The following is an 18,772-nucleotide window of genomic DNA, read 5'->3' as shown; positions in this document are numbered from 1 at the left end:
TAATACATGACTACTTTGCCATTGTTTCGGCTATTTCTCAAATTAAAGTCTGTGCTGTTGCTTTGAAAACAAACAGACATGTACCTCTGATCGCTCAGGTGACCTATGACCTTGTAATTGGCAGTTGCTGCACGTGGACAGGGATTAGTGTTTTCATCAACTTATAGGTCACGCATGCTGAACCCGGGTCATCTGGGCACCACAAGTCCCTATTAGCCCACTTAGCTAAACTCTAAACGTGAGCCCAGGGAGCTAAGCAAGTGTTTAAGTCCTTCATCACGTGTAACTAGGTCACCAAGCTTTATAGCAGAACGCCTTTCAATGGACAACATATTGTAAACAAGCGCTCTGCAAAATGTTTTGATCTTACCAAGATATTGTATTTCTTACCATTAGAATGCATTAACTTGATGTCTTACCAAGGTAAATTATTTTAGTGCACTGGCAGGATTGAAACAAGTCTGAATTATCTTGTATTTCCTGGGGAAGCAAAATCAACCAAAAAAAGTAAATGCATTTTCTGGGTGAGTGAGAGAAACTCAAAACAAGTCATGTTACCTTCCTTATCTCAATACAACAGAAAAATCTACGTAAGATTGACATTTTTTTGCAGTGTGGCTGCAATGTATCTTGTGTTATCATGAAGCCATCATTGAGCGAAGTTGGCCTTCGTAGAGAGGGGCAGTGGGCCCTGAAAAAGATACACGGAATACTACACAAAGGCAGATGGAACGTATGCATACAGATGTAAATGTGTGTACAGTCCCATATGCCTGCCATTGAACCCATACAATGCATTCAGAAAGTATTCAGACCCCTTGACTTTTTCCACATTTTGTTACCTTACGGCCTTATCCTAAAATGGATTAAATTGTTTTTTTCTCATGAATCTACGCACAATACCCCATAAAGACAAAGCAAAAACAGGTTTTTATAATTTTTTGCTAACATTATTTTTTTATTATCACATTTACATAAGTATTCAGACCCTTTACTCAATACTTTGTTGAAGCACCTTTGTCAGCGATTACAGCCTTGAGTCTTCTTGGGTATGACGCTACAAGCTTGGCACACCTGTATTTGGGTAGTTTCTCCCATTCTTCTCTGAAGATCCTCTCAAGTTCTGTCAGGTTGGATGGGGAGCGTCGCTGCACAGCTATTTTCAGGTCTCTCCAGAGATGTTAGATCGGGTTCAAGTCCGGGCTTTGGCTGGGCCACTCAAGGACATTCAGAGACTTGTTCCAAAGCCACTCCTGCGTTGTCTTGGCAGTGTGCTTAGGGTTGTTGTCCTATTGGATGGTGAAACCTTGCGTCTGTCTGAGGTCCTGAGCGCTCTGGAGCAGGTTTTCATCAAGGATCTCTCTGTACTTTGCTCCATTCATCTTCCCCTCAATACTGACTAGTCTCCCAGTCCCTGACGCTGAAAAACATCCCCACAGCATGATACTGCCACCACCATGCTTCAACATAGGGATGGTGCCAGGTTTCCTCCAGACGTGACGCTTGGCATTCAGGCCAAATAGTTCATTCTTGGTTTCATCAGACCAGAGAATGTTGTTTCTCATGGTCTGAGAGTCTTTAGGTGCCTTTTGACAAACTCCAAGAGGGCTGTCATGTGCCTTTTACTGAGAAGTGGCTTCCGTCTGGCCACTCTACCATAAAGGCCTGATTGGTGGAGTGCTGCAGAGATGGTTGTTCTCCCATCTCCACAGAGGAACTCTGGAGTTCTGTCAGAGTGACCATCGGATTCTTGGTCACCTCCCTGACCAAGGGCCTTCTCCCCAGATTGCTCAGTTTGGCCAGCTCTAGGAAGAGTCTTGGTGGTTCTAAACTTCTCCCATTTAAGAATGATGGAGGCCACTGTGTTCTTGGGGACCTTCAATGCTGCAGACATTCTTTGGTACCCTTCCAAGATCTGTGCCGCGACACAATCTTGTCTCGGAGCTCTATGGACAATTCCTTTGACCTCATGACTTGGTTTTTGCTATGACATGCACTGTCAACTGTGGGACCTTATATAGACAGGTGTGTGCCTTTCAAAATCATGTCCTATCAATTGAATTTACCACAGGTGGACTCCAATCAAATTGTAGAAACATCTCAAAGGATGATCAATGGAAACAGGATGCACCTGAGCTCAATGTTGAGTCTCATAGCAAAGGGTCTGAATACTTATGTAAATAAGGTATTTTTTTATTTTTATTTTTTATTATACATTTGCTAAAAATTCAACACCAAAAATGCTTTTTCATTATGGGGTACTGTGTATAGATTGATGAGAAAAAAAATATTGAATCAATTTTATAATAAGTGTAACGTAACAAAATGTGGAACAATGGAAGGGGTACGAATACTTTCTGAATGCACTGTATTTGTTTAACATTCTTGTTTATATGTAAAGAAGCACATATTCTAAAGTTATTCATTCCATTTGCCGGTTTTGGGTTCCATTGTATATCTTCTTGGTCCTAAACAGGCCTGATATTGTCTGACAACTAGAAGACTCCTAGACAAACCCATTTAGCCTCTTCCTGCACATTGTTTTAACTTCCTGGTTTTATCTGTGCAAATAAACTACATCCAAATGGGTGATCATATGTGGTATACACTCTGACAATGACCTAACATATAAACCATTCTGTGAGGCTAGGACTTTTTGGTAAATGGGATTCCTTGGTTGGTTTTGTGACGTGTTTTAGGGTGTCACAGCTTGGTTTGGAAGAGTGATGGTATTATGCATCGATCTCTCTAGAGTTGTGAAGTTTCTAAAGAGATGCATTGGCGTGATAGACCAGAAAATAATGTTTGTGAGTGAGCAAGAGTGCAGTGCTGCACACAAAGATCTGTATGCTTCAAATCAGCTCCTCTATTTCACATTATGGAACTTCAAAACTCTCTCTCTGCACATTTTGTATTCCCACGTTGTTTCCCAGAGTTGTTTCTTTTTTGGGGTAGCCAAGCTATCGCCCCTCGTTTCCCCCGAGTTTGTATGTTTGCTTTTTGGGGGGAGGAGGAGGAGGGGCATCAGCAGCAAGCAAACTAACTCTGTGCAAGACTACTCAAAGGCCTACCTTGTTGTCTCCTGAACTCTATCACTGCCAAACTCTCAAGACGTGCATTTTCAATTTCATACCCGTTCTACGTGGCTACATTTACAAAGTCCCCATTTTACTGTACATGCCTTTCCTTGCATCTAAATGTGTATCTACTTTTAGGAATTTCATTATACAGCAACATACACTTTGTGTAGAGTTGCCTTTAGGTAACTCTCAGGCTACCTCAGGTTGGGAATCTGTCTGACTTGGAGTGAAAGTTGATGGACAGCTTCTCTCAACATTGGTTGAGAGAAGTGGAGTGAAATATGCATTTTTGCAGCTACCATGTGTCTCTTGGTTCCACAAGGACCATTCCCTGTTTTGGAAGATAGAATCAGCCCATGGGTGTAAGAGAGTCAAATATTACCTTTTGCACATTGTGGGGTTTCAGCGCCCCTGTGTGGCTAATAATAAAACTGCATGGCATTACTCTGGTGGTTTGCTGAACAGCAAGGACAATGAAGGCAGATAGCCATTGAAGTCTCTATCACATTCTTAACATTAGTTGAGAGTAGATCATTCTTTATTGTCTGATTTTCAGATATTTGCTTTATGTGCAAGAAAATGCACTGTGGTCAGGTGGCATAGGCCAGACATAACATCAAACAAACAAAACAAGAATGACAGTTCTTACCCCTCCCTTCCACATTACATAACATAGGAACAAGTAGCTGTGTTGGAAGATTTGCATTATGTTCATCTGTTTAGGAGGTGAGATGTATGGCTTAAAGCACAGTAGATAGATGCAGTTGCAGTTGATATCATAACTGGTATTAAAACAATGAGTGTGTCGTGCTTTGCTGTGAGGCACTATCACAACATACTATGGGGGCCCTCTGACAGCCAAAGACCGCTTCTGGAAAGTGTGCCATTAGGATTTCAAAATGTCCTCTTGACATTGCATATTTCGGCTGTCTGTTCGGTAAATTTGAGTCGATATGCTTTGACCTTCTGACACACACACACTCCTCATTGGGTTCTGAGGAGTGTGAGAACATGAAGAGGTGAAAGGTCAACAGGATAAGATGTGACTGAGTTTAGGAGATTTTCTTTTGACGTAGGCCTACCTTGTAGTGTGACTGTTTATTTGCTTTCTAAACAAACCAAACACCTGCTGTGGTCATCATTCCACATGAAACACGCAAACTGCTCATAAATGGCATAATTCCTCTTTACAATTTGTCATAGTTAATCTCAGCTGGGTCAGGTTTGACATGTTTACAACATTTTCACACTGTAGCCATTCTAACTTCTCCATTTGCAACGGATTCTTCCATTTTTTGGTTTGTATGTACTGTCTGAATGTGACCCCTATGGGTATATTCTGTCACTTGACCCAGGAAGTGATTGTCACAGAGCATCCTACCAGGACACCACTGCCATGGGTAAGCCTACTGTGCAGGTTATGCAGTCCCCAAGTTGAAGACCCACAACAGTCAGTTAAAGGGGAAGTTCAGTATTTTACAAGTTGTCGAATGGTTCATCACACTGAAAAGGTCTTTTTTTTTTAAAACAACCATGGATTACGGTTTCCCCTGGTCCATAGACTACTTTCAGAGCGAGGAAGTATCTTACATTAATTTGTAAAATACTGAACTTCTCCTTTAATGAAAATGATGTTTCATTTTTAGAGGACGTTCCTATTGGAAAGTGACGAAAAGTTGGTTTGTGCCACACCTGTGATGTTTGAACTGATGCTCACTATCCTGTTAATTTTGACCAAACATATTATATTTACAAACCAACAGACCATGGAGAATGTGGTAACAGTAAAAAATCTATAATAAAATATCTGTAAAATAGGGTGAGAATCCTTGGTTAGAAGGTGAAGTTTCCCCACTAAAAACACTTTATGTTGTGCCTTTACCCAGATTGCACTTGTATTCTTCTCTCATCTCAGTTTGTGGTCCGAAATTGTACCCAGACATTTGTATCCACGTTTTCCAATTCCTGGCTGGGATTTTTGGGGGGAGGGCAACCGTTGAGGGTCTTCCTCAAATCAATATTCATGTCCTACATTTTTTTAAACATTCACCTGTAGATATGAAGCAATACACCAAGTCTTCCACTACTTGGCCATTACCAGTGTCATGATCATTTAGGAGGTTTATCATGACTGAGTCATCTGCATACTTAATGATGTGTCTCCGTTCCTGGTTTCTTCTTCAGTCATCTGTATTTAAATGGTAGAGGTGAAACAGCATAGCCCTGAGGTGCCCCTGTTAAGCTACACCTGTGAATGACTGATACTATAACTGTCTCTGGATCTTCTATTCTCTCTGAACGGTAGAAGTCAGGATGTCTAGAAGTCCTCATGTGCCTGGTCCTTTTCCTGGCACTCTTTAGCTACTCGTGTTGTATCCAAATATTTCATTCTTGTTTGGTTGCTGTTAAGCTTTATTGCCTATTGAGCATGGTCATACATAACATTGTCCTGTGACATAAATTGGGTACTGATGAGATGATTACTGATATTGAACTCAAAATCAGTGCTTCACACTCTGCAAGGCTAGACCAAAAGACGTAGAGCTTCCGGTCCATGAGCGACAGTTGGCTTTTGAAGCCTCCGGTTACTTAATAAGTGAGGCTACTGCTCTCTGGTGGTCTCTGGTGGTCTCTGGCGCTCTCTGATGGTCTCTGGCGCTCTCTGGTGGTCTCTGGTGGTCTCTGATGGTCTCTGGTGCTCTCTGGTGGTCTCTGGCGCTCTCTGGTAGTCTCTGGCGCTCTTTGATGGTCTCTGGTGATCTCTGGTGCTCTCTGGTGGTCTCCGGCGTCCTCTGGCGGTCTCTGGTGGTCTCTGGCTATCTCTGGTGGTCTCTGGCACTCTCTGGCGGTCTCTGGTTCTCTCTGGTGGTCTCTGGTGCTCTCTGGTGGTCTCTGACAGTCTCTGGTGCTCTCTGGTGGTCTCTGGCGCTCTCTGCTGGTCTCGGCGCACTCTGGTGGTCTCTGGCGCTCTCTGGTGGTCTCTGGCGCTCTCTGCTGGTCTCTGCTGGTCTCTGGCGCTCTCTGGTGGTCTCTGGCACTCTCTGGTGGTCTCTGATGGTCTCTGGTGGTCTCTGGCGCTCTCTGGTGGTCTCTGGCGCTCTCTGGCGGTCTCTGGCGCTCTTTGATGGTCTCTGGTGGTCCCTGGTGCTCTCTGGTGGTCTCCGGTGTCCTCTGACGGTCTCTGGTGGTCTCTGGCTGTCTCTGGTGGTCTCTGGCACTCTCTGGCGGTCTCTGGTTCTCTCTGGTGGTCTCTGGCGCTCTCTGGTGGTCTCTGGCGCTCTCTGCTGGTCTCTGGCGCGCTCTGGTGGTCTCTGGCGCGCTCTGGTGGTCTCTGGCGCTCTCTGGCGGTCTCTGCTGGTCTCTGCTGGTCTCTGGCGCTCTCTGGTGGTCTCTGATGGTCTCTGGAGCTCTCTGGTGGTCTCTGGCGCTCTCTGGTGGTCTCTGGCGCTCTCTGATGGTCTCTGGCGCTCTCTGGCGGTCTCTGGTGCTCTCTGGTGGTCTCTGACGGTCTCCGGCCCTCTCTGGCGCTCTCTGGCGCTCTCTGGTGGTCTCTGGCGCGCTCTGGTGGTCTCTGGCGCGCTCTGGTGGTCTCTGGCGCTCTCTGGCGGTCTCTGGTGGTCTCTGCTGGTCTCTGGTGGTCTCTGATGGTCTCTGGAGCTCTCTGGTGGTCTCTGGAGCTCTCTGGTGGTCTCTGGTGGTCTCTGGCGCTCTCTGGTGGTCTCTGGCGCTCTCTGATGGTCTCTGGCGCTCTCTGGCGGTCTCTGGCGCTCTTTGATGCTCTCTGGTGGTCTCTGGTGCTCTCTGGTGGTCTCCGGCGTCCTCTGGCGGTCTCTGGTGGTCTCTGGCACTCTCTGGCGGTCTCTGGTTCTCTCTGGTGGTCTCTGGTGCTCTCTGGTGGTCTCTGGCGCTCTCTGGCGGTCTCTGGCGGTCTCTGGCGCTCTCTGGTGGTCTCCGGCGCTCTCTGGTGGTCTCTGGTGGTCTCTGGCGCTCTCTGGCGGTCTCTGGTGGTCTCTGGCGCTCTCTGGCAGCGCACCTCCTGCATTAGCATTGACTCATTCACATTTACATTTACGTCATTTAGCAGACGCTCTTATCCAGAGCGACTTACAAATTCCCTCTGTCGCTGTCTTTCCCACAGATAGAGATTGGCACACTGGCCCCACCAGATTATAACTACCCTGGACCTGGGGGCCCTGCATCACTGGAGGAGGAGGAGGAGGAGGAGTTGCCCCTAAGACCTCAGCTCATCCCCCAAGGCTCAGGGGGGTCTGGGGTACTCATGGGCCCCGACGCACAGGGAGGTCTGTATACACACATACACACACATACACCGTGTCACCTCACACTATGAGCCCATACACACAGGGAGGTCTGTATACACACACCCACAGCACATCCACTCTGTCACCTCACACTATGAGCCCATACACACAGGGAGGTCTGTATACACACACCCACAGCACATCCACTCTGTCACCTCACACTATGAGCCCATACACACAGGGAGATGAAGGTATGTGTCCAGTACTGACAGTGATACATAACACACAACCTTCCCTCTTAATGCCTACCCATGCAAATCGACCCCTTTTTACAATCATCCTTCGTCATTTCCAAATGCATGAGTTCCATTTAACTGTCTGACATTAGTTAAATGTGTGGTACTCAACCATAAATCTCATTAACTTTTTGTAATGTCACCTAATCATCATTAGAAACATGACTCACTAGCCCTAAACGGAATCATGGTCCACTCTGCTCTAACCTGTCTCTTCTAACACCTAATCTTGTCTCTAACAAGAGGAGGAGCTGCGCCTGAGTCCCATTGACATTCTTCATATCTCCGGGGACTTCGGGGGTTCCACGGGTTCTGGAGGTTCCGGTGGCTCTGGGGTTTCCGGAGGTTCTGGGGGTTCCGGAGACCTTTTGGCTTCCGGTTCTGGAGACCTTTTGGCTTCCAGTTCTGGGGACCTTTTGGCTTCTGGAGGCTCAGGGGGTTCCAGGGAAATTGGTTCAGAAGGTTCTGGGGATCTTGGTTCTGGGGGTTCCAGGGACCTTGGTTCCGGAGACTCTGGGGGTTCCAGGGACCTTGGATCCGGAGGCTCTGTGAGTTCCGGTGACCTTGGATCCGGAGACTCTGTGGGTTCCGGGGACCTTGGATCCGGAGGCTCTGTGAGTTCCGGTGACCTTGGATCCGGAGACTCTGTGGGTTCCGGGGACCTTGGACCCGGAGACTCTGTGGGTTCCGGGGACCTTGGATCCGGAGACTCTGTGGGTTCCGGGGACCTTGGTTCTGGAGGCTCTGGGGGTTCCAGGGACCTTGGTTCTGGAGGCTCTGGGGGTGTCGGGGATCTTGTTTCCCGGGGCTCTGGAGGTTCCGGCACCCTCCTAGGCTCAGGGGGTTCCAGGGACATATTGGGTTCCAGTACTGGGGGTTCCGGAGGTTCTGGAGGTTCCGGGGACTCAGGAATAATAATTATATCTGGAGGTCAGTACCTATACTTATACAGACTAGACTGTAGAAGTATACAGATAGTTGGTTGGGCCTATAGTGACCTTGTCAACCTAGTACAGTTCCAAGCGCTGATTGATACGCTAAGACTATATGGGATTTCTAAATATGCCTTTTCATTTAACTGCTTTGTGCTGGTTAAATGTGGATTGATAATGCTTTCTTGTGATTTGCTACTTGTCGTAATTGTAAACCCTGTGTCATTGCTTTGTCACTTACAGTTATCATTGTCATTGTAAACATCACTCTTTGTCCTACCATTGTGATTGTAAACGTCACTCATTGTCCTACCATTGTCATTGCATTACTTACCATAAGTTCCTAATCATTGTCAACCTAACCCACTGTCAAACCATGTTTCAGAATGATTGATTGGCTGATTGAATGATTGTTGATTGCCAGTCCATCGCATCCCATGAGAAGCACTAACCTGTCTCCTAACCCCTCCCCTTGGCTCTAACAAGAGGAGGAGCTGCCCCTCATTCCTGACACTACCCCCCAGGAGGCATCGGGTGCTTCTGGGGAGTCCGGGGCCTCTGGCACCTCAGGGGCCTCAGGGCCTGGGGGCTCCGACTCTGGTGTGTCAGAGGTCACATTAATCCCTGACCCTGATGAAGGTCAGTACCACCAAATAAAGAAACAATAAGAAAACAGATCTCTATGGTATCAACCCATTGTGTCATATGTGTAAGGATAACAGGGGTAAAGGTCCCAAAAACTTTGAGCAGAAAGCATGCTCTGTTGTCATGTCCGTATTTGGACAAGAGAAGGTGCTTTTCAAAGGATTTGTGGTTGACAAGTATGAATCTCCAATTCCAGCTAAGAACACTGTTCCAATGTACCTACAGTTAAAGTCGGAAGTTTACATACACCTTAGCCAAATACAGTTCAGTTTTCACAATTTCTGACATTTAATCCTAGTAAAAATTCTCTGTTTTAAGTATCAGAATAATAGTGGAAATGTATTTCTTTCAGCTTTTATTTCTTTCATCATATTCTCATTGGGTCAGAAGTTTACATACACCAATTAGTATTTGGTAGCATTGCCTTTCAATTGTTTAACTTGGGTCAAATGTTTGGCGTAGCCTTCCACAAGCTTCCCACAATAAGTTGGGTGAATTTTGGCCCATTCCTCCTGACAGAGCTGGTGTAACTGAGTCAGGATTGTAGGCCTCCTTGCTCGCAAAAGCTTTTTCAGTTCTGCCCACAAATTTTCTATAGGATTGAGGTCAGGGCTTTGTGATGGCCACTCCAATACCTTGAATTTGTTGTCCTTAAGCCATTTTGCCACAACTTTGAAAGTATGCTTGGGGTCATTGTCCATTTGGAAGACCCATTTGTGACCAAGCTTTAACTTCCTGACTGATGTCTTGAGATGTTGCTTCAATATATCCACATAATTTTTCTTCTCATGATGCCATCTATTTTGTGAAGTGCACCAGTCCCTCCTTCAGCAAAGCACCCCCACAACATGATGCTGCCACCCCCGTGCTTCACGGTTGGGATGGTGTTCTTCGGCTTGCAAGCGTCCCCCTTTTTCCTCCAAACATAACGATGGTCATTATGGCCAAACAGTTCTATTTTTCTTTCATCAGACCAGAGGACATTTCTCCAAAAAATATGATCTTTGTCCCCATGTGCAGTTGCAAACTGTAGTCTGGCTTTTTTATGGCGGTTTTGGAGCAGTGGCTTCTTCCTTACTGAGCGGCCTTTCAGGTTATGTCGATATAGGACTTGTTTTACTGTGGATATAGATACTTTTGTACCTGTTTCCTCCAGCATCTTCACAAGGTCCTTTGCTGTTGTTCTGGGATTGATTTTTACTTTCGCACCAAAGTACGTTCATCTCTAGGAGACAGAAAGCATCTCCTTCCTGAGCGGTAAGACAGCTGCGTGGTCCCATGGTGTTAATACTTGCGTACTATTGTTTGTAGAGATGAACGTGGTACCTTCAGGCATTTGGAAATTGCTCCCAATGATGAACCAGACTTGTGGAGGTCTAAAAAACAAAATCTGATGTCTTGGCTGATTTATTTTGATTTTCCCATGATGTCAAGCAAAGAGGCACTGAGTTTGAAGGTAGGCCTTGAAATACATCCACAGGTACACCTCCAATTGACTCAAATGATGTCAACTAGCCTATCAGAAGCTTCTAAAGCCTTGACATAATTTTCTGGAATTTTCCAAGCTGTTTAAAGGTACAGTCAACTTGGTGTATGTAAACTTCTGACCCACTGGAATTAAGATACAGTGAAATCATCTGTCTGTAAACATTTACATTTAAGTCATTTAGCAGACGCTCTTATCCAGAGCGACTTACAAATTGGTGCATTCACCTTATGATATCCAGTGGAACAACCACTTTACAATAGTGCATCTAAATCTTTTAAGGGGCCCCCCCCTTAAAAGATTTAGATGCACTATTGTAAAGTGGTTGTTCCACTGGGGGTTAGAAGGATTACTTTATCCTATCCCAGGTATTCCTTAAAGAGGTGGGGTTTCAGGTGTCTCCGGAAGGTGGTGATTGACTCCGCTGTCCTGGCGTCGTGAGGGAGCTTGTTCCACCATTGGGGTGCCAGAGCAGCGAACAGTTTGGACTGGGCTGAGGGAACCGTGCTTCCTCAGAGGTAGGGGGGCCAGCAGGCCAGAGGTGGATGAACGCAGTGCCCTTGTTTGGGTGTAGGGCCTGATCAGAGCCTGAAGGTATGGAGGTGCCGTTCCCCTCACAGCTCCGTAGGCAAGCACCATGGTCTTGTAGCGGATGCGAGCTTCAACTGGAAGCCAGTGGAGAGAGCGGAGGAGCGGGGTGACGTGAGAGAACTTGGGAAGGTTGAACACCAGACGGGCTGCGGCGTTCTGGATGAGTTGTAGGGGTTTAATGGCACAGGCAGGGAGCCCAGCCAACAGCGAGTTGCAGTAATCCAGACGGGAGATGACAAGTGCCTGGATTAGGACCTGCGTTGCTTCCTGTGTGAGGCAGGGTCGTACTCTGCGAATGTTGTAGAGCATGAACCTACAGGATCGGGTCACCGCCTTGATGTTAGTGGAGAACGACAGGGTGTTGTCCAGGATCACGCCAAGGTTCTTAGCACTCTGGGAGGAGGACACAAGGGAGTTGTCAACCGTGATGGCGAGATCATGGAACAGGCAGTCCTTCCCCGGGAGGAAGAGCAGCTCCGTCTTGCCGAGGTTCAGCTTGAGGTGGTGATCCGTCATCCACACTGATATGTCTGCCAGACATGCAGAGATGCGATTCGCCGCCTGGTTATCAGAAGGGGGAAAGGAGAAGATTAATTGTGTGTCATCTGCATAGCAATGATAGGAGAGACCATGTGAGGATATGACAGAGCCAAGTGACTTGGTGTATAGCGAGAATAGGAGAGGGCCTAGAACAGAGCCCTGGGGGACACCAGTGGTGAGAGCGCGTGGTGTGGAGACAGATTCTCGCCACGCCACCTGGTAGGAGCGACCTGTCAGGTAGGACGCAATCCAAGCGTGGGCCGCGCTGGAGATGCCCAACTCGGAGAGGGTGGAGAGGAGGATCTGATGGTTCACAGTATCAAAGGCAGCAGATAGGTCTAGAAGGATGAGAGCAGAGGAGAGAGAGTTAGCTTTAGCAGTGCGGAGAGCCTCCGTGACACAGAGAAGAGCAGTCTCAGTTGAATGCCCAGTCTTGAAACCTGACTGATTAGGATCAAGAAGGTAATTCTGAGAGAGATAGCAGGAGAGCTGGCCAAGGACGGCACGTTCAAGAGTTTTGGAGAGAAAAGAAAGAAGGGATACTGGTCTGTAGTTAAACAATTGTTGGAAAAATGAATTGTGTCATGCACAAAGTAGATGTCCTAACCGACTTGCCAAAATAATAGTTTGTTAACAAGACATTTGTGGAGTGGTTGAAAAACAAGTTTTAATGACTCCAACCTTAGTGTATGTTAACTTCCGACTTCAACTGTATTTATATTAAACATATATCCACATAACATAATTTGATTAACTCTCAAAATCCATTCCCAAGATTCCATTTAACTATTACCTAATTTAATCAGTTAAATGTGTCACAAACAACGACAACAACATAACTCCCTTGCTATTTGTGACTTCTCACCGTGGCAAACAGCACTTGTTGTCGTGTCTGTCCATGCTGTCTCTTTAATACCTCATCTCTATCTCTAACAAGAGGAGGAAGTGCTCCTGACTACTCCGAAAACGCCTCAGGAGTCTGGAGGTACAGTAGGCTCAGGGGGCTCTGGGTTGCCAGAGGTTGACTTGGACATTAAAGGTCAGTATCCAGCACAAACACTAACTATTCAATCAAAACCTGTTATAGGGTCTATTCTACTTCACTATACAGTATATGGGGTCTATCACATTCCCATATTGAAACATATTTTCTCATATCTTTATACGAGTTGTCTCTTTCATTTCACCCCAGAAACCCTGGTTTTGATTGAATAGGGTTATTGAATCTTATGTGCATCCTGTTAAAACTGATCACAAACTGTGTTGAAGCCATATATATCTGTAATGTCCGTTACATGACTTATGTCTTGTCCTTACCTGTCACAAACACTATCAGGTGTCTGTCTGTATCATGTGTTTACTATCAAGTTGCTCTACGATACGAGTCTGTAACATCTGTTATCGTCATCTTCACCTAACGTCTGTGTTATAACCTGTCCTGAACACCATTTACACAATATGTCTAACATTGGTAATGCACTAAACCTCAACCATAGCACTTCAGCAACAACCCTCATAATGTGCACACCTTTGTCACATCAAAAGTTGCATCCAATCCAGACTTGACAACATTTCGTGATGCAAGAGGTAAAACAAACAAATCATATCAACACTGAGTACACGTCTCCACCATTCTACAAACCCATTGTTACTGCATCGAAGGCTGGTGGCCTAAACTTCATCACACAACCTCTCAGACCTATCAACTGTTCTCTCAAGTGTATCGCCTACCTCCATCTTACTTCCTTGTCCTGTCTGTCTCAGGTATGCCTACCTGCCTGCTGTGCACCTGTCTGGGTGGTTCTGTCTACTGTGATGATGTGAAGCTGACGAGCGTGCCGCCTCTCCCCAAAGAGACCACTCACTTCTACGCCCGCTACAACCACATCACCAAGATCAACAAGGGCGACTTCGCTCAGATGAGTAGGTGTCACATGTTAAAGGCACAGCCCGTGAGATTTCCTGCTTTTCAATGGCTGTTTCAATTAATGAAAGCACTAAACTACCTTCTCTCTCTTGCAGACAAGCTGAAGAGGATCGACTTGACCGCCAACGAGATTGCTTCCATCGCTGATGATGCGTTCTCCGGCCTGCCCGTGCTGGAGGAGCTGGTGCTCCGTGAGAACGGCGTGTCACAGCTGCCTGCCCTTCCGCCCGTGATGACCCTTATCGACGCCAGCCACAACAACATTGGCGCCACAGGCATCCACAAAGAGGCTTTCAAGGTATGTAGGTCTAACAAGGATCACAAACAATTGATTTGCTTTTTCCCAGCATTATCACATTTGATTCCCATACTGGACTAATCACCAAGACCTTGATGAGTTGAATCAGGTGTGAGTGCTGGGATTAAACAAAAACAGGGATGTATTGAGAGACTGTCTGGCATAAATGACTCCACTCTAAATGTAAACAACGTGTTTTGTTTAGGACATGACAGGTCTGCTGTACCTGTACCTAACAGACAACCACATCGACCACATCCCTGTGCCCCTACCGGACAGCCTGCGCTCTCTGCACCTACAGGTACCTGCACCTCTGCCTCTTTACTGCCCCTATGTGGGTGATGTGGGAACTATAGGATTACCTCCCCACTGTACACTGGTGGTGACTAGAGGGATTTTTGCTCAACTGACCACGGTATCCCCTCTTTCTGCAAGCTGTTTCAAAACATTCTGGCCAATTCTCTGCCATCAGTTTCAGCTTTTAGTGCAAATTATCGTATTTTTAAACTGTACTTTTCTCCAGCACTGTGTCAGACCGGTGCAGAATCTCAAACAAGCATTAGTTCGTCATGGATCGTTTTTTAAGGCCCATAGATTAATGAATGTGTTGTTTCGGAGTGTTTTCTTAGATTTCCAATGCCTTGTTTTCCAGCGCAACAACATTCAGATGATACACGAGGACACGTTCTGCAACCTGAAAGATTTCAACTACATCAGGAACGCACTGGAGGACATTCGCCTGGACGGCAACCCCATTAACCTCAGCAGGACCCCACAGGCCTATGTGTGTCTGCCCCGCGTCCCCATCGGAGACCACATCTAACCACACACTGATCAATACACACGCATCTTCACACAGCTCAACTCATTGTCTACGAGACATATGTACATACCATACACACACGTACCTACTGGAGACAGATCCTAAAAGTTGTCCAGTCTCAGTTCAATTGCAATCTGCACATACAGTAAACACCGGAACACACTACCTACCTTCCCTAATTTAAGCCTGGTCAGTTGTTAATCGCATACATAACACACAGTGAGAGTGATGGTGCGTATCTCTCATTCCTACACACACACACAAATACACCCCAGATAACTTTTTGTCAAAAGCCAAACTGTTCAGCAACTTGAAGCAAACAAAAAGACAATGAAAATGTGACATTTTATTGATCCAACAATCAAACATTCTTTCATGTCTGTTCACGACTGGCAATGACAACCAGTAATATTGTTTAAATATGTTTTTGTAAAGGAAAAAAAATTATATTACAGAAATCTACACTATTTAAAAAAACTATTATACTAGCATAAACTAATTGAAGCTGAAGCTTACTGGAACGCTAAATTGAATATCAATGCAATAAAAGAAGCAATTAAACAAGCATTTGTAAAGTCTACTGTAATATAAAAATATATTCTGAAGTAACTTTTTTTACATGAACTGCAATATTTGGCATATTACATTTCAAAGTTATTGTTATGACAACAATAGCCTATATCAATAAAGATCAAGACTATTGTATGACTGGGGAGGGGGGGGGGGGTCTGTTGGGTGTGGATGGGGTTAACAAGAAGAAACAGCCTGCTATTGTGTGCTTTGTATGGAAATACCACAATTGAATAAAGTTGTTTTGATGACCTCAATGGCTTAACATTTTAATTGAGAATTGACCGGTAAGGTGTGTAACTGCAAACTGATTTTGAAATGAACTGATTGAGTACAACTGTTTAGGCAGTTAATGTTCAAATACTTCTAGCCCAGATAACAATAGGCATACAGGCATCTCTGAACAGCAATACAAAAAGGATTTGTCATTGAAAACTTTGTACATTCATAGAAAATAAAACCAATACAAATTATATCCAATTACTTTCCAATTGAATAGTCTAGTCTAGCGTAAACAAACATGTAATTGTTCTTCACATACGTTCAACCAACTTTTCAAACATCTTGAGGAATCTCTCGGTTCTTTCCAACGACCCAACGACCCTCTGTCCTCCTGTTTTACAGCTTTGTCCTTCCGCACCGTTCTCCTCCGCTGATCTACCCTCCGCCAGTAGAACTCTATCTCTGTCCACAGCCAGCCTATCCCTGGCTACCTGTGCTTTCTCCTTCTCTATCAGACCCCTCTCCCTCTCCACCGCTGCCTTCTCCCTCTCCAGTTGGGCACGCTCCCGGTCCAGGTTGGCCATCTCTCGTTCCAGCCCTGCTTGCTCTCTCTCCAGCGCCATCCGCTCTCTCCCCATCACCTCTCGCTCGCCCTCCAATGCCGCCCGTTCGGTCTCCAGCGTCGCCCTCTCGGTGTCCATCTCGTCCAGGTCGCAGTGCATCCCCATCACCCCTATTCCACCCATCATGGATCTCTTCCTGGGCCGGGCATCAGGGAGAAAATCACTATCGCTAGTGCCCGGGGGGAGTGGGCCGATGATGGGGGCTGAGCCTGCCAGACGCCCCTCCATTGCGTCACTCATCAGATCGTACCAACGCCAACTGTGGGGGAACACCTGCACCCCTGGGGGAGGGTACTTCAGCTCCTGTCCCCAAAAGAAGGATAAACAGTATTAGTAGGTAGTCAGATAATGAAGGATTTGATGAATAGTTGAGTAGACATTCGGCTTGGACAAAGTAGTAGGCACAGGATGTCTGTAGGGCAGGGTTATTAAGAACAAGGATGCCTATTAAAGGGTCAATTTCAGAGGTTTCCATCCTGAGGTACACAGCATGGCCAAAAGTATGTGGCCAACCCTTGAAATTAGCGGATTCTGCGATTTCAACCACACCTGTTGCTGACGTGTATAAAATCAAGCACACAGCCATGCAATTTCCATAGACAAACATTGGCAGTAGAATGGCCTTACTGAAGAGCTCAGTAACTTTCAACGTGGCATAGGATGTCATAGGATGCCACCTTTCCAAGTCAGTTCGTCAAATTTCTGCCCTGGTCAACTGTAAGTGCTGCTACTGCGAAATCTAGGAGCAACAACGGCTCAGCTGCGAAGTGGTAGGCCACACAAGCTCACAGAACAGGACCGTCGAGTGCTGAAACACGAATCACGTAAAAAAATTTTTTGCCTATACTCGGTTGTGACACTCACTACAGAGTTCCAAAATGCCTTTGGAAGCAATGTCAGCACAAGAACTGTTTGTCGGGAGTTTCATGAAATGGGTTTCCATGGCCGTGCAGCCGCGCACTAACCTAAGAACACCATGCACAATGCCAAGCGTCGGCTGGAGTGGTGTAAAGCTTGCAGCCATGCGTTCTCTGGAGAGATTAATCCCACTTCACCATCTGGCAGGCAGACGGACGGGTTTGGCAGATGCCAGGAGAACGCATCCTGCCCCAATGCATAGTTCCAACTATAAAGTTTGGTGGAGCAGGAATAATGGTCTGGGGCTGTTTTTTTATGGTTCGGGCTTGGCCTCTTAGTTCCAGTGAAGGGAAATCTTAACATTACAGCATACAATGACATTCTAGACGATTCTGTGCTTCCAGGTTTGTGGCAACAGTTTAGGGAAGGCCCTTTCCTGTTTCAGCATGACAATGCCCCCATGCACAAAGCAAGGTCCATACAGAAATGGTTTGTTGAGCCCTGACCTCAACCGACTGGCCTGCACAGAGCCTTGACCCCCATCGAACAACTTTGGGATGAATTGGAATGCAGACTGCGAGCCAGGCCTAATCAGCCAACATAAGTGCCCGCCCTCACTAATGCTCTTGTGGCTGAATGGAAGCAAGTCCCCACAGCAATGTTCCAACATCTAGTGAAGAGTCTTCCCAGAAGAGTGGAGGCTGTTATAGCAGCAAAAGGGGACCAACTCCATATTAATGCCCACGATTTTGGAATGAAATGTTCGACAAGCAGATGTCCACTTACTTTTGGATATGTAGTGTATGTAGGATGCATTTGCTACCTTGTATCTCTTCTTCAGATTTTCCCATTTTTTCATTGCCTGACTGGCAGTCATCTTCCCCTGCAAGCCCATGTGTTTGAGGATGGCCCTTCAACAAAAAGGTACACAATGATCATTTCGATTTCAAAACATACACATTGACTTGTCTCAATGACAGGTAAAAATGAAAAAACCCATCTAACAAAACGTGTACTGGGAGGATATCGGGTAAGTATCTGAACTCACCTCCAGGCCAGTCGAGAGGCATTTCTCCTCCCCGTAAACATGTAGCGATTTGATACGCGCAATTTCACAAAGTCCATTGTTTCATATTCAGACACTGAAATAAATAGATATTTGTTTTAAATCACTACATACAATGTAATTGAAATTAAATAACATTCACATTTTGATTAATAGGACAAATGTGGATCGCGCCGTCTGATGCCTAGGCACGCATCTGCTCGAACAAGTATTCGAGACAAGGCGCCATGATGTCCCCTTTGTAGGTAACGTTAGCTAGCTTTCTCGCTAACTAGCTCGGAGTTCCTTACTTCATTTATAGTCCGAAATAAACATATAAAGGATAAAATGACTACTTACATTTGTATGTGTATTCTGAATTCACTTTCTTTTTACTTTTCTTTTTTGCATTATTAGAGTATAGCGGTAGCGTGTGTTCGATATTTTCCATTGTAGCATCCATGTTAGCTAGCACTGTGAAGGGACCACAACGGAGTGCACTTCGTCTCTTCCGCCCTTCGTCTCTTCTTCTTCGTGTTGGGTTCCGGCCGCAGATTAGTCGCATCTAGGCATG

The 18,772-nt window shown here is 45.9% G+C and overlaps 2 protein-coding genes across 3 annotated transcripts in view; one reads left to right on the top strand and one right to left on the bottom strand.

Moving 5' to 3' along the window:
• The window catches only part of LOC115199085 (uncharacterized PE-PGRS family protein PE_PGRS54), a 26,789-nt gene extending 11,082 nt beyond the window's left edge, over positions 1 to 15,707 (top strand). For both annotated transcript variants that reach the window (XM_029761638.1, XM_029761637.1), the window contains 8 exons: positions 7,219 to 7,381; positions 7,882 to 8,568; positions 9,057 to 9,209; positions 12,770 to 12,871; positions 13,597 to 13,755; positions 13,855 to 14,057; positions 14,263 to 14,358; positions 14,710 to 15,707. In XM_029761638.1, the coding sequence (XP_029617498.1) occupies positions 7,219 to 7,381; positions 7,882 to 8,568; positions 9,057 to 9,209; positions 12,770 to 12,871; positions 13,597 to 13,755; positions 13,855 to 14,057; positions 14,263 to 14,358; positions 14,710 to 14,880 (1,734 nt within the window). In that variant the 3' untranslated portion in view covers positions 14,881 to 15,707. The remainder of the gene's footprint in view (positions 1 to 7,218; positions 7,382 to 7,881; positions 8,569 to 9,056; positions 9,210 to 12,769; positions 12,872 to 13,596; positions 13,756 to 13,854; positions 14,058 to 14,262; positions 14,359 to 14,709) is intronic.
• LOC115199087 (uncharacterized) lies at positions 15,212 to 18,772 on the bottom strand. Its single transcript, XM_029761639.1, has 4 exons — positions 18,559 to 18,772; positions 18,202 to 18,295; positions 17,977 to 18,064; positions 15,212 to 16,598 (listed from the first exon to the last, which is right to left on the bottom strand). The coding sequence occupies exons 1-4, from the start codon at positions 18,761 to 18,763 to the stop codon at positions 15,984 to 15,986; spliced, it is 1,002 nt and encodes a 333-aa protein (XP_029617499.1). The 5' UTR covers positions 18,764 to 18,772; the 3' UTR covers positions 15,212 to 15,983.

This window comes from Salmo trutta, chromosome 8, assembly GCF_901001165.1.
Source record: "Salmo trutta chromosome 8, fSalTru1.1, whole genome shotgun sequence".
Taxonomy (NCBI): domain Eukaryota; kingdom Metazoa; phylum Chordata; class Actinopteri; order Salmoniformes; family Salmonidae; genus Salmo; species Salmo trutta.
Note: the sequence above shows the minus strand (reverse complement) of the source record. Positions and strands in the feature narration are given on the sequence as shown.

Coding starts and splice junctions, on each gene's coding strand:
- LOC115199087 (XM_029761639.1), bottom strand. CDS start 18,763: ATGCGACTAATCTGCGGCCGGAACCCAACACGAAGAAGAAGAGACGAA. Junction 18,296..18,558: donor TTCAGAATACACATACAAAT/GTAAGTAGTCAT, acceptor TATTTATTTCAG/TGTCTGAATATGAAACAATG. Junction 16,599..17,976: donor ATCTGAAGAAGAGATACAAG/GTAGCAAATGCA, acceptor TTTTGGGGACAG/GAGCTGAAGTACCCTCCCCC.